A 13,641-nucleotide genomic window follows, 5' to 3' on the forward strand; every position below is an offset into this window, starting at 1 on the left:
TTGAATTTTGTCAATGTCTTTGCGTCATGCGGGCAAACCTGGAAGACCTGCAAACAACAGGTACACTGAAAATTCTGACATACTGTGAATTTCTACGTCAGAATCTTTTTGTAAGATATTGAAATAGTGATTTTAAGGCATTTCGGTGGCATTACTTACAGCAGCGTCCTTCAATCTTTTCACGCCTGCGGACCTGCTGAAGGATAAAGATAAATTTTCTTAGATTTAAAGGCAAGAAATTTCGCGGACCAAAGGTTGAAAAAACACTGACCTAGAGTACATGCAATAGGAGCACAATTGTAATCATTGTGCCAACTCTTACAGTTGTACAGTTGTGCTAATTCCTCTTGCACGCCAGGTAATGTTTCCAAGTTTTCGGTAATCGGAGAATACTATCTTAAACAGTAATTCCAAGAATAAAAGTTCTCATGTAAAGAATATTTATTGCCAGTTTTATTTTACTTTAAACAAAGCATTACATTTATCGTAACCACGACATTTTTTATAGCTTGTCCAATAAAGGCACATTTTAAAATTAACTTAGTTAACATAATTTGGCTTGGATTTCTTTTACACTTTACATAACAAACCAACCTAATAGCAAAAACCCCCAAAATATGTATTTATAAACAAAATTTGATTAATATTCAAAGCAGTATTGAGAGCCTTTAATGGAAAAAGTACTCTAATAAAGTTTCCTATCCTTTATGTGAAGAAATATCGCCATGTTTGTCACTTTTCTTTTTTATTTTCCTCACACATCTGGCAAGACACAATGCTTCATCTTTTATGTATTCGAAAATGTTAAGAAGAGATACTCCGAGCCACAATCCTACGAAACCACCCAAGTAACTAAAAATCTCTACAAACTGTAAATAAATTTATATAAAGAATCATTTTATGAAATTTTAAACTATTTTATCAGCCATTTATATATATACATTACATGATACTTAGGTTGATATTTTCTTGTAGTCGTCTCCATTGTTGTAAAGAATACTTGAACGGAAGCAACGGTCTTCCTGTTACAAGATGCGAGAATTTAGCTTCTAGAAAATTGCAAAAGTCTGTAATTTATTACTTTTTAACTTACCTAGCTTCAGTCAGATTGGTGTAATTGTAATAATTCGATATTTTCTAAAAAAGACATTAGTTTCATTAATTAGTGTTGTATGATTTAGAAGATACGATCAACCTACCTTAATACTTCCAGGCCAATTTAAGATTTCTAAACCCTTTTCTTCGTAATAAACCTGTCTAAAAATTTATCAAATTAACTTATAAATAAGATAGGATGATCCAAAAATCAGTTAGACAGTGTAGAGAATAAATTTCAGTCTTACTGTGTATTTAAACACTTGCAAACCTTCTTATGGTTGCCAAAAATTGTGTCTTTCGTGTTCAATACACATAACTACAACGCTTTGGCAGACTCATAAATCGCTTGCAAATGTTATTTTTGGACCACGATATATATATATATATATATACATAAATTAGGACATCAATAGAATTACTTACTTGCAAGATAACTTGCAAAGATGCGGACAATGTTTAGCAGCTTCTTTTTTCGCGTAGCAAACACATACTAATATTTATATAAAATTAATTAAATTTTCTTTTACATTAACAATAATATAAAATAATATAAGCTTATAAAATTTTTAAATTAAATTTAGAAACTTCCTACGAACATAGGCGGTCCTCCGCGATATAGCTAAGAAGCACATATATCCGTTTCAATTTTTCTACCAATCACTGTAAAGCTTGCATATTTCAATTTTTGTTAATAAGCACATCTCTACAAATTAGCGAATATTTAAATTTAGATACGCTAGCTTTACGATGATTGGCGGAGATGTAAGAAGTAGATATACTTATTTCTTAGGCTGAGTACACAGTTGACATATTGTTGAAATGTTTTTTATAGTTACTTCTTTGATTTTAAAACAGTTGCGTCATCCGTGTGTATATACACAAGACACAATCGTTGCCGTGAAACCAGTATATATACTTGAAAAGTTTTCTATTATGGACATTGTAGAGGTAACCTGTGGGAAACGGACTATAACTGTGCGAAATGAGCTCCATTTTGGGACTAACCAGTGTTGCCAGCCATTTTTAAATAATGTCTCCACAATATAAGTCGATATATGTATATATTTCTCACACAATTTGGTAAGGGGCCGTCCATAAATTACGTAAGATATTTTGGGGTGGGTGGGGGTCAAGGATTTCTTACGATTTCTTACTCAGGGGTAGGGGATACTAGATCTTGTCTTACGTAATATATTGTTTTTAATTTTTGATCTCGTTGAGTGGTGGAGTTTTGAATTTGGCTTTAATTTGGTGGTTTCTATTAAGAACGCTCGTTGTACTGACGCCATCAGATGTGACGTGATAGAATAATAACGCTAGCAGACTCACTCTCTACACATTTTTTATCATGGGAGAAAGACCATGTGGTTGAGTGGACCAGTGTCCTTTGCAGCTGACTTAGCCTCAAAGTCGGCTTTTTTATTTCCTAGGAAGCCAGTATGGCCACGAACAAACATAAAAGTTATCTTATTTACAAGATTTTTAGTATGTTGCTGGATATATGTGATTTTATTGCTATTGAAATTGGTATTTATTAGAAATTTTAGGACGGACTAAGAATCACTGTAAATGTTGATAGACAGAGTTTTGTTTGGTAGTGAAGTGGCCCACTGAACAGCTTGGTAGACAGCATCTTCTTCAGCTTGATATGTGGAAGTATCTTCTAACATATTTTGGGCGAAATATGTCAGTTTGGAGGAAGATACAGATACTTGAGCGGACACGAAGGGGGCTTTTGGACCCATCTGTGTAGATATTAATGTGTGCATGGTTATCCATGGAGGAATGTACCGTGGGGATAACCTTGTTTACAGGGTGATTATCAGAGATAGGGTAATTGCAATGTGGTAGCATATGAACAGCCGTAGATAGGAGTAAAGACTGTTGTTGAGCTTTGATGCTTGTAGTTCTGATGTAGTAGTTCAGAACCTTTTCTACAAGACATAGTGGCAAAGGAAGGAGCTCTACTAGAATCAGAGAGGCATTAGTAGAAACAGTTCTGCAGCACTTTGAAATTCTGATGGCAAACTGTCTTTGAAGAGAGAGTAATTTACTTGCTCCTGAATTTTTACTAGTTACGTGATCCCAGCTAGAGGCCGCATAAAGTAGCATTGGTTGTATTGCCCCATTATATACAGTTTTATAAGCTTTATGATTTAGTTCCCGGTGCACCTAGCACATTTTATCAGCATGTAGTTTATTTTCTTGGCCTTAGCCAGGATGTAACCAATATGGCAACGGAATGTGGTTTCTCTCTATTCTCTCTTGTTTTATTTTGTATGAAGTTTCTGTTTACACGTGCACTAGCTGGTCGATCTGTCGAAGTTTTTTTGCGTCCTTTTGTGAAAATTAAAATTAATATAAAAATGAATATTATGATGCTGATTAATGATAGTAATAAAAAGATTGTTAATAATTAAAAAATAAACTTCTTAAAATAAATTGTTCATTGGAATTCATTAAATTTTTATATTTTTAAATTTGTTAACTTAGTCTTTTATAAATAATAGTACATATTAATTAACTAATTAATAATTATATATTTTGGACCTAAAATTTTTAGGGTTTCATTAAAAACATTCATTTTCGTTAAAATATTTCTATAAAATTATGCCTAAATATTACGTAAGATAGGGAAGGGGAGGGGGAATCAAATAAAATATTACGGTTTTTTACACAGGGGTGGGTGGGGGTCTAGAATGGCCAAAATCGCCCTTACGTAATTTATGGACGGCCCCTAAGCAGCGACGGAATTGTCGCCGGTGTACACGCTCCATTCTGATTACACTAGGTCAATTGTAGTCGTAATATAAATATGTCGCTGCATTGTTTTAATATTCCACAACTCCTGTTAAAACATAGTTTTGTCGTGCCGTCTATAGCATACACATCTACATTTAAACTTACTGAATGCAAAAATGTGTTTCAACAATATGTCGGCTTTGTACATATAGCCTATTTCCGCCATTTTGATACAGAACGGTGAAAACTTATCAGGTTTTTCTCGTATTAAGAAAGATAACTGGAAAATATATATACATTTGTCATTTTTCTCGCATGAACTTCCTTTTAAACTCTCTTCCGATTCACATATCTTCCTGTTATAACTTAATGCTAACCGCATGAAAGTACATCCGCATATATTAATGGTGTGATTCAATAAACATTCGTCTACACAACTCTGAAAATAATATTTAAAAATTTCTAAAATATACAATTGAAACCGTGTTAAGAAGGTGCAACATGCCTTACTTCTTGATCTAATTTAGCATTGCTCCTCATATCCGGAGGGAATTTTGAATAATCGATACAATCCGTTTGATAAGGTGCAGGTAGTAACTCTTTAGTAAGCTGTAAACAATGGATTATGAGTATAATGTATGTAATAATCTCTGCTGTATTATGTAGTACATACCTGCTGGATTTTGATCTTATAAAAGAATCCAGGTTCTATATTAAGTCCACTCCATTCAGGATTTGGTAAGTTGGTCGCTTCGTGTATGACCACTTTGCCTGAAGTTCTGAATTGCAAAGGAGTGTATTCGTTATATTGAAAGTCTATCCAAAGTCTAAGAACTGTAAAATAGATAAAAAAATATACTGTATTATTTATTTAAAGTAGATCTTCGTATGAAATAATTTTTGCTTAAAATAAACCGGTTCAGAACTAGTATGTCACAGTAGCAATTGAGAACCATTACTCTAAGTAGTTCTCAACTGGTGCTATGGCATACAGTGTGGCAATATATATATATAACCCTAAAATGTTATTATCTGACTTCTTTTCTATATTATTTGTATATTTTTTAAATATAAGAATGCAAGCCATCAATATCCGTTTCGTCTGTATTACACAGTATAAGTGCATTTTAGGTGTTCCACTAGCCAAACAAGATTAAGAGCCAGGAATTCACGCCATTGAAATTAATAATGAAGGATGAGTAATTTATAAATACGCTTGGTAACTCAATCGTTTGTTTGTCATATCGATGACAATTTCCTGCTAAACCGTTCTATAAAGAAGGATGTCAATAAAATTATACCCAAGAGACAATTAAATTTCGAAACAATTGAATGTTGTGCAGATAATGCATTTTTCTTAAGAACGTAGACAATAAAACAGTACTAATTTAATTAAAATAACTTACAAGTTGGTAATTTACTGTCTAAGGGATCCCATCCGACTGCCTTTGATACTGCTGCTTTATTGTCCCATTGGGCATTAAAAGTAAAACAACTGGTAAAATGATAATCGAAGAAGCTGTAAATGCTGAAATAGAATGTAAATATCATTCTAAAAGTAATAAAATATAACCATTATTATTATAATTCTACTGCAAAACTATAAGAAAAACTACATTTTCTGTTGTGGCTACCATATTTTTTTTTTTTTTTTATTTTATTTTTTTTTTTTAAACTCTTTCCGCCCTGTGGGCACTAAGAGGGCCTCTTTTAGTAGGCCCATTATGGGTTCGGCCAGGCCCACAATGGGGCGACCGGGTGGTGAGGGACGGGGCCCGACATATCCGAACGGACCACCCCCCGAAAAATTCCTGGGGATTATTCGACCCGTTCGGATTCGATCCCGGGTCCCCCAGAGCGGTAGGCTGCCACCTTTACCGCTCGGCCATCCGGCCGTCATGGCTACCATATTTATTCACTATATGACGGGATTAAATTTAGATTGATAGAAGGCAACGTAACTCTAGAACGATCTGCTAAGGGGTACAGGTACCTGCAGAGAAGGTTTTCTATGGAAAACTGAGTCCTATTTAAGTGTGAGACACTTGAAAAAGCCCGAAAACTCCACGTGGCCAGTTTGTTGGTGGTCGCAATCTGTGACCAACTGCCAGTCACGGACGCCAGCTAGCTAAACAAGCTGCAGCTTAGGGTCTCGCATTATGAGTATCGGAGCTTGGCATTGATAATGATACATGTAAAAGTTTTAATGGGCCTTACATTTTTACATGTGTCATTATTTGGTATAAGGGCCTGTTATAGGTTATAGCTTAGGGCCACAAGTCCTGCTACTATTGTTTAGCGCTTCGATCCACTATTCTACTGACTGTATGAAGAGCCATTTCGCCTTTTATATGAGAACAAATATGGAAGACATATAGAGGAGCCATTTGACTGGATTCTGAAAATAAAACTCCAAAATCTAGACTTTTTATGCAAAAAATAAGTTTATCTGTGACTTTTTCCGAGCATTTATCTTATGCCCTGAGCCACGCTGCATTATAGTTTAGGTCTTCGTCCTGACCAAATAAGAGTCCACCGGTATGTCCCAGTCAAGAGTTACAAGCGTGTTTTGAGGGCCTTCAAAAAGTATCCGCCGATCTTCCAGGGTCCAATATATGATTAATACATGTTTAAATAAATATGTTAACTATCATGCCCAGATAGAGAAGGGCCTAAAGCTACTTTATGCCAAGCTTAAGACCCAGAGGGTCCTCGAAATTTACATTTTTATGTAAAAAATCACGGCATGGAAACGTTAAGCAGTGAAAGAGTGGTGTTAAACAGATCGCTTCCATTTGATTTTTTTAAAAATAGAAGTAAAGTAAATTAATTTACTTATCGATACATTTTCTTCCATTATATTTACACATCTTTATAAATCCAGATTTCTGTGGTCCCGCTTCGATTCTCTCCTCCTTCGTTAACTTCTTGTACGTGACTTCTAGTCTGTCTTTAAACTCCTGGAATTAAATATGTAAAAAGTCTATTTATAGTCGTAAATATTTTATATTTTGTAACAAATATACTTACAGAATAACTTTCATTTTCTGCCTGTTCGCATATATCGATATCATCTTGCTTACACCACTTACTTCTAAGAACTCTAAAATAACGTCATAAAATAGTTAACATGGCCGCATCGTGTTTTCACGCCATGTTATTAATCAAGACATTATAACAAATTGCTATTTCTATAACGAATTTTAAATGGTTTTAACATTAAAATAACAATTATTTTTATGAAATTTTCGATCAAAACAAATAAGTAACTATCTACTTATGAGGAATTTTACGAAATACTTCGGCCGCGTCGTTGCGTGAAAACAGCACGCAAGCGACGCGGCGCGATGCGATTTAACATTCCAGTCGTATTGTAACGTGCATAAAACAACTTAAAAACAATTTAAATCGTTAACTTAATCTAAAATACTCAACATATTGTTATATTTTTAAATAAAATATGCACGAGAATTGAATATTTTGATAAATTTATGTAAAGTATGCGCGACGCGACGCGCTAAGAGTTGTGACGCCAACTTATCCTTAAATCATTTAAAAACGAATATCTAACCTTTTCTAAAGTAAAAATATTCTTAAATATATCATCTACACTCATTCTAGATAAAATTAATAATTATAAAACAGATATTTACTTGTTATAATTGCATAAAGTCACCCCTGGAAAGTCGACTTCTCCTATATTCTCCACAATAGTTTCGGTTACTGTCGGATATTCATAGTAATTTTGGAGGAAAGAGATGCTTTGGTACAAAAACCCTCCACAGCAGATGATAATGCTCAGGTACCAAAATATTTTGGTGCAGGTTTGTAGAGGTTTTCGTGGTTTCTTTGGTTTTACGTTGTTGCTGCCTCTTACAATCCCATTACATCTCTTGCATATAACTTTATCTTTGACGCTCTTCTTTTGCCACGCGTATAAAGGCTGGCGGGAATATTTAACATATTTTTCGTCTTTACCTTTTGGTTCCATGCCACGAAGTAATAAAGTCGTATCATGATATTGATTTGACGTACCACTGTCTTACTCAAAAACGCCAAACTCAATCACTCTTTTGAGCTTTAACTTAAAGCTAGGCGTGTAATCTTAAATACGGTGTTAGATCATTTAACTTAGATTATATTAAAACATATTGAGAAACTTTGCATATTTAAAAAATTTAAGTAAATATATTAACTTTAAGCAGAAGATTACTTAAAAAATACTTATTTAATTTGTAAAAATGTGCCGAAATTTACTATTTTGTGTTATCTACGTGAATAATGGATATAAACTGTCTTCCGGGTAGCGCCTATGTTTAAATTTTCATCCGAAATTGTTTCAATTAGTTTAATTTATAATTAATTGTCGTAATTAATATTATAACAGAGAATAAATAAAAAATATAATCATGAATATTATATCGCGCCAACGTATTTTCATGTTTATGAACGTAACGAATATAATTTTGAATTCATTGGTTATTAGAAGGTAACGCTTCATCTTATTGGTCTATTCACGAAATTTGAATTCAAATTTTTTTTTTCCTCCAATCAAACGGAGATAATTCGAATTCAATTATTTTATTGGTCGATTTTAAAAAGTATTCGATATACGTAATAACACGTAATTTAAAAAAAAAAATCCGCTTACGTTATTCTTTCAAGCAAAAATTGATTACATTATCGGTTAGTTTATTAATTTAATAACGAATTTTTCGGAATCGGGTCACATGGTACGTAGTGACGTCATTGCGAGTTTAAAAATTGTTAATAAATTAACGAAAATTATTTAATTTTATTTAATTTTAGTTTTTTTTCGACAAAATCATGAAAAATACATACGAAATAATGATTTAAAATATGTTCACCGTTTGGCAGATGACAATTTTAAGCAGGTGGCTGGGCGGAGCCTTCTTCTGACGTAGAACGATCCAAGATGGCGTCGAATAGATACCAAAACTAGTAAATCCTTCCTCTTCTCCAACAATAATGTTAACTTTGATCGTTTTCTGCTTGTTATACCTTCCAGTAACGCTTCCATTACCAGAAGATATTAAAATCGGTAAGTTTAAATGGTTTATTTTTTAAAAAAATAAGGATCTTAGTGAAATGGCATCACGATCGATGGCTGTTGTTGTCATGACAACTACATCCAGGAGTGATGCAGAATATCCTTTTTTTTTAATAATCATTTATAATATTTAAATACGTTTAAATGAAGATATTAAGCATGATTTAGATTAAATTAATAAACGACGAGTTGTATATATATTAAGCTCTCATCATTTGTTTAATGAGGAAATTCCCGTTGAATTTTATAAAGTTAGACTTTAAAAAAAAAATGGTGGATTTTATAGCAATTAAATGAGAAATTTAATTGTTTTATGTCAAAATTGGGTGCATTTGATATGAGACTTTAATATTTTATTAGTTTTTGCTTTAAATTCCCATTTGCAACTATATTTTTTCTCAGTTTTCTGATGTTATTGTGGTTTAATTTATGTTTTTTTTAAAAAATGCTTTAAAAAAACCTCTTAATGAACCTCTTAAAAGTGTTTAAATATTTTACTGTTGATTTGCATAATAAACACCTTAAAGTATTATAAGTTAATGATGATAAACAATGTATCCTGCTTAACCATTGATGTTCCTCCTCATCACTTGAAGATTTTGTGTGAAGTTCCTTAATAAAATTTCTAAAATATTGTTAAATAATATAAATTTAGGGACCATTTTTTAAATATAAAAGCGTTTCTAAAATGCTTCCAAAAATAATTTCAATGAAGCATAATTGACAGAGGGGATGCTCTTATGAGTGATCATCATCATCACCACTTAGCATTGGATAAAATAATATCATTTTTATAATTTTAAAAAGGAGGAATTTTCGAACTTGGGGATGAAGTTATGGCACAGGCATTCATTGATGCCGTGGAGAAAGTTAATGCTGATGGTAAATTACTGAAGAAGTCACGACTGTTAGCCGTTGTAGAGAAAATAGAGCGTCACGATAGCTTCCAAGCATCTAGAAAAGGTAATTTTAAACTTTGCACGACGCGTAGAACACTTAAATTAATTAGCGCATTCTTTCGTAGTATGCGAGCTGCTAGGCGAAGGAGTGGCCGCCATCTTTGGTCCACAATCTGGAGAATGCAACTCTGCCGTTCAGTCGACTTGTAACGTTCTAGAGGTACCTCATATGGAAACACGTTGGGATTATAGTTCTAGAAGGGATAATCATTCCTTGAATCTGTATCCTTACCCTACAGCTTTAGGGAAAGCTTATTTAGATTTTGTAAAGTTTAAGGATTGGAAGACGTTTGCGGTGTTGTACGAAGAGAGCGATGGTTAGTTGCATACGTACTGTACTTTGTATAAGTTTAAATCTGTATCGTTGCACTCAATTTTACACTTTACAGCACTCGTAAGGTTGCAAGAATTGCTCAAGGATCCATTTATAAGGGAACGTAAGATTATAGTAAGACAATTCATGCCCGGTCAAGAGTACAGAAAACTTCTTAAAGAACTAGGAAGGAGCGGGATTAAGAACATTGTACTCGACGTACCCACTAACCACATCCATACGGCATTGAAACACGTAAAATTTCTCACAATTCAATTATGTATGTGGAAGGAAATTAGTTTAATTTTGTCCCCTTCCTCTTCAGGCTCAACAGGTTGACATGATGTCCGAATACCATAATTACTTCTTAACGTCTCTGGTGAGTTCAGATGGGTTTAATACCCGCGCGGTCTTCTCCATTATGTTGTACAGTAATTTGTATGCTTGTTTAGGATATAGATACGGTAGATCTAGAGGATTTTCAGTATGGCGGAACGAACATTTCCGGTTATCGATTAGTAGAGCAAGAGATGCAGCAAACTTCCGTGATTAATCAAGTGTGGCAACCGCTATCTCCTGTACACAATCAACGAGACTTGGACAATACAATCTTAAGAGTAAGCAGTGTTTATTTTTAATCGATTTTTTTTTCTTAATTGTAATAAAATTTATTGTAATTTTTCACCCGGGCTATCAGAACATAACGGTAAGTTCGTTTTGGAATCTTTTGGGAGTGGGTTTTCTGCCGCTCGTCTCTAAATTGTAATTAAAAAATTCCAGACAGAGGTAGCGCTGATGTACGATGCCGTTAAATTGTTGGCCAAAGCGCTAAATGACTTGGACCAGGGGCAGAAAATTAGGCCAAGACCCCTTTCGTGCGTTACCGAAGAGCCGTGGGTACACGGGATCTCGCTCATCAATTACATGAGAATGGTAAATTTATTTAATTAAGTTAATGAGGATTAAATCTCAGTTAATTTACGCAAAATTCTAGATTAACATCAAAGGTTTGACGTCGGACATCAAGTTCGATCAGCACGGTGTCAGATCAGATTTTAAGCTGAAAGTTTTGGAGTTAACACACGAAGGACTGAAAGAAGTAAGTGCTCATTGTAAAAAAATGAGAAGAAAATTGTATTGTTTTTAATTGTTTTATTGTTCAGGCAGGAGAATGGAACGTTCACACCGGCTTAAACTTGACTAGTAACTATTCTAGAGCGTACGAAGAGGCCATTCAGTCGCTGAAGAACAAGACCTTAACAGTAACTACTTTGTTGGTACGTGTGACGCCGATTTCTAGAATTTTTGAAAATTCTGTTGTGTTTTATGGTGTAATTTGATTTTTTAAGAATGCCCCATACACCATGCTGAAGAAGAATGCGGACTTTCTACACGGAAACGATAAATATGAGGGTTTCTGCATAGACTTGTTACACGAAATTTCCAAGCTTCTGAAATTCCGTTACGAAATCAAATTAGTGGAGGATAACTCTTATGGCCAGAAAAATGATTATAACGAATGGAACGGGATGATAAGGGAGCTCATGGATGGTGTATGATGTTTTTATGATAATTTGCTTAAATTTTTTACGCATACATTTTTAAATTGATCATATTTACAGAAAGCGGATCTTGCAATTGGGGATTTGACCATCTCTTTCGATAGGGAAGAAGTTGTGGATTTTACCATGCCTTTTATGAATTTAGGGATAAGCATATTGTTCAAGAAACCCACCAAGAAAATGCCCAAGTTGTTCTCATTTCTATCACCCCTATCTCTAGAAGTGTGGGTGTACATGGCAACGGCTTTTCTTGGCGTTAGTTTGTTCCTATTCATTGTGGCTAGATTTAGTCCTTATGAATGGACAAATCCGCATCCGTGTAACCAAAACCCCGATATTCTTGAGAACCAGTTTACTCTGCTCAATACACTTTGGTTTACCGTCGGGTGCCTCATGCAACAAGGTTCTGAACTAACTCCAAGGTGAGTAGCGGGTGCAAGGTTGGTTTCGGAATGAATTACCGGTTTTAACGGGACTTTTTTTTAAATGTTTCAGGGCTATGTCCACACGGGTTGTGGCTGGCATTTGGTGGTTTTTTACCTTGATCATGGTGTCCTCTTACACGGCTAATCTGGCTGCATTCCTCACTGTGGAACGGCTGGTTTCACCGATCGAAAGCGCTGACGATTTAGCTAAACAGACTAAAATTCAATATGGCTGCGTGCTGCACGGAACCACTAAGATTTTCTTTAGGGTAAATCCAATTTGGTCACTCGTTCCGCGTGTTAGATTTTCATTTGTTGTACGTTTCAGGATTCCAGCATCCCTACTTTCAAGCGCATGTGGACTTTTATGGAATCTGCTAAACCGAGTGTTTTTGTCGAATCCAACGAAAAGGGCAAAGAAAGGGTCAAACAGGGAAATTATGCCTTTCTTATGGAGTCAACGACCATCGAGTACGTTGTCGAGAGGGACTGCGATTTAACTCAAATAGGCGGCTTGCTAGATTCTAAGGGCTACGGAATCGCAACACCATCAGGTAGGAACACCCAAGAATACGAAACTATTGTTTAAAAACACTAAACTTATCATCATCGTCACAGGTTCACCGTACAGGACGGCCCTTTCGAGCGCCATTTTGAAATTACAAGAAACGGGACAGATCCACATACTGAAAGAAAAATGGTGGAAGGAGAAAACGGGAGGGGTATTGTGTACAAAAGAAGATTCTTCCACAGCAAGTTCCGCTAATGCACTCGGTCTGGCTAACGTAGGCGGAGTATTTGTGGTCCTGTTAGCAGGTTTGGGTATCGCCTGCATCATTGCCGTCATAGAATTCATCTGGAAATCCAGAAAAGTCGCCACCGAAGAAAGGGTAAGATCCGTTCTAGTTTTTTCGGTCTGTGTGTGTGTGTATATATGTATATAGTTAACACTTGATACGACTATATTTAGGAACCGTTATGTTTAGAATTGTGCCGTGAACTGAAATTTGCTATTACCTGTGGCGGATCGACCAAACCGATACGGAAGAAACGCGAGCAACGCCAACCAGAAAATGGCCTGCCTTTCATGCCCCTCACCGGTTTCAACACAGTAACAACTAAAGAAGCGATTTCTTGACATGAAGAGGGCACCCTTCCCCACGAGCCACTCGCAGATGATGGAGTTAGTTACTACAGATACACGCAATACGACGTGTCCGATATTTAGAGTAGTTTATAAACTAAAAATCGTAGGAAAGTAGGCTTGTGGTGTTTGGGTGTAGCTGAACAAAAGAAAAAGAGAATTGTAGATTTACTGTTTCCGCATTCGGGAGGAGAGGGAGGGGGAAAATGTTTAGAAGTGTTTAAATTATTCCTATGTGTTTACAAATCATTATACTGATTTATGTACAATTTACATATTACTTTTTTCTGAAATAAAGTTTTTAAAGTCTTATACTATCCACTATAC

General features: G+C 34.9%; 3 protein-coding genes across 5 annotated transcripts; 1 reads left to right on the forward strand and 2 right to left on the reverse strand.

Moving 5' to 3' along the window:
- Positions 1–566: 566 nt before the first annotated feature.
- LOC136972997 (amiloride-sensitive sodium channel subunit beta-like) lies at positions 567–5,391 on the reverse strand. Its single transcript, XM_067267677.1, has 9 exons — positions 5,247–5,391; positions 4,514–4,674; positions 4,351–4,449; positions 4,138–4,279; positions 1,522–1,588; positions 1,200–1,257; positions 1,094–1,137; positions 947–1,022; positions 567–869 (listed from the first exon to the last, which is right to left on the reverse strand). The coding sequence occupies exons 1-9, from the start codon at positions 5,389–5,391 to the stop codon at positions 699–701; spliced, it is 963 nt and encodes a 320-aa protein (XP_067123778.1). The 3' UTR covers positions 567–698.
- Positions 5,392–6,671: 1,280 nt separating this feature from the next.
- LOC136972998 (acid-sensing ion channel 5-like) lies at positions 6,672–7,845 on the reverse strand. Its single transcript, XM_067267678.1, has 3 exons — positions 7,494–7,845; positions 6,871–6,943; positions 6,672–6,800 (listed from the first exon to the last, which is right to left on the reverse strand). The coding sequence occupies exons 1-3, from the start codon at positions 7,829–7,831 to the stop codon at positions 6,672–6,674; spliced, it is 540 nt and encodes a 179-aa protein (XP_067123779.1). The 5' UTR covers positions 7,832–7,845.
- Positions 7,846–8,742: 897 nt separating this feature from the next.
- KaiR1D (Kainate-type ionotropic glutamate receptor subunit 1D) lies at positions 8,743–13,640 on the forward strand. Of its 3 annotated transcripts, none has more exons than XM_067267652.1 (15): positions 8,743–8,902; positions 9,719–9,874; positions 9,936–10,187; positions 10,260–10,438; positions 10,509–10,562; positions 10,636–10,809; positions 10,964–11,116; positions 11,178–11,282; positions 11,347–11,460; positions 11,533–11,736; positions 11,806–12,167; positions 12,241–12,439; positions 12,499–12,724; positions 12,789–13,060; positions 13,157–13,418. In XM_067267652.1, the coding sequence occupies exons 1-15, from the start codon at positions 8,830–8,832 to the stop codon at positions 13,172–13,174; spliced, it is 2,541 nt and encodes an 846-aa protein (XP_067123753.1). In that variant the 5' UTR covers positions 8,743–8,829; the 3' UTR covers positions 13,175–13,418. The 3 variants fall into 3 exon arrangements, with proteins under 3 accessions (XP_067123753.1, XP_067123751.1, XP_067123752.1); XM_067267650.1 differs by having other exon boundaries at positions 8,744–8,902; positions 13,141–13,640; XM_067267651.1 differs by having other exon boundaries at positions 8,744–8,902; positions 10,636–10,800; positions 13,141–13,640.
- Position 13,641: the final 1 nt, after the last annotated feature.

The sequence above is a fragment of the Centruroides vittatus genome, unplaced genomic scaffold (genome assembly GCF_030686945.1).
Source record: "Centruroides vittatus isolate TY-2023 unplaced genomic scaffold, ASM3068694v2 contig_3068, whole genome shotgun sequence".
NCBI lineage: Eukaryota > Metazoa > Arthropoda > Arachnida > Scorpiones > Buthidae > Centruroides > Centruroides vittatus.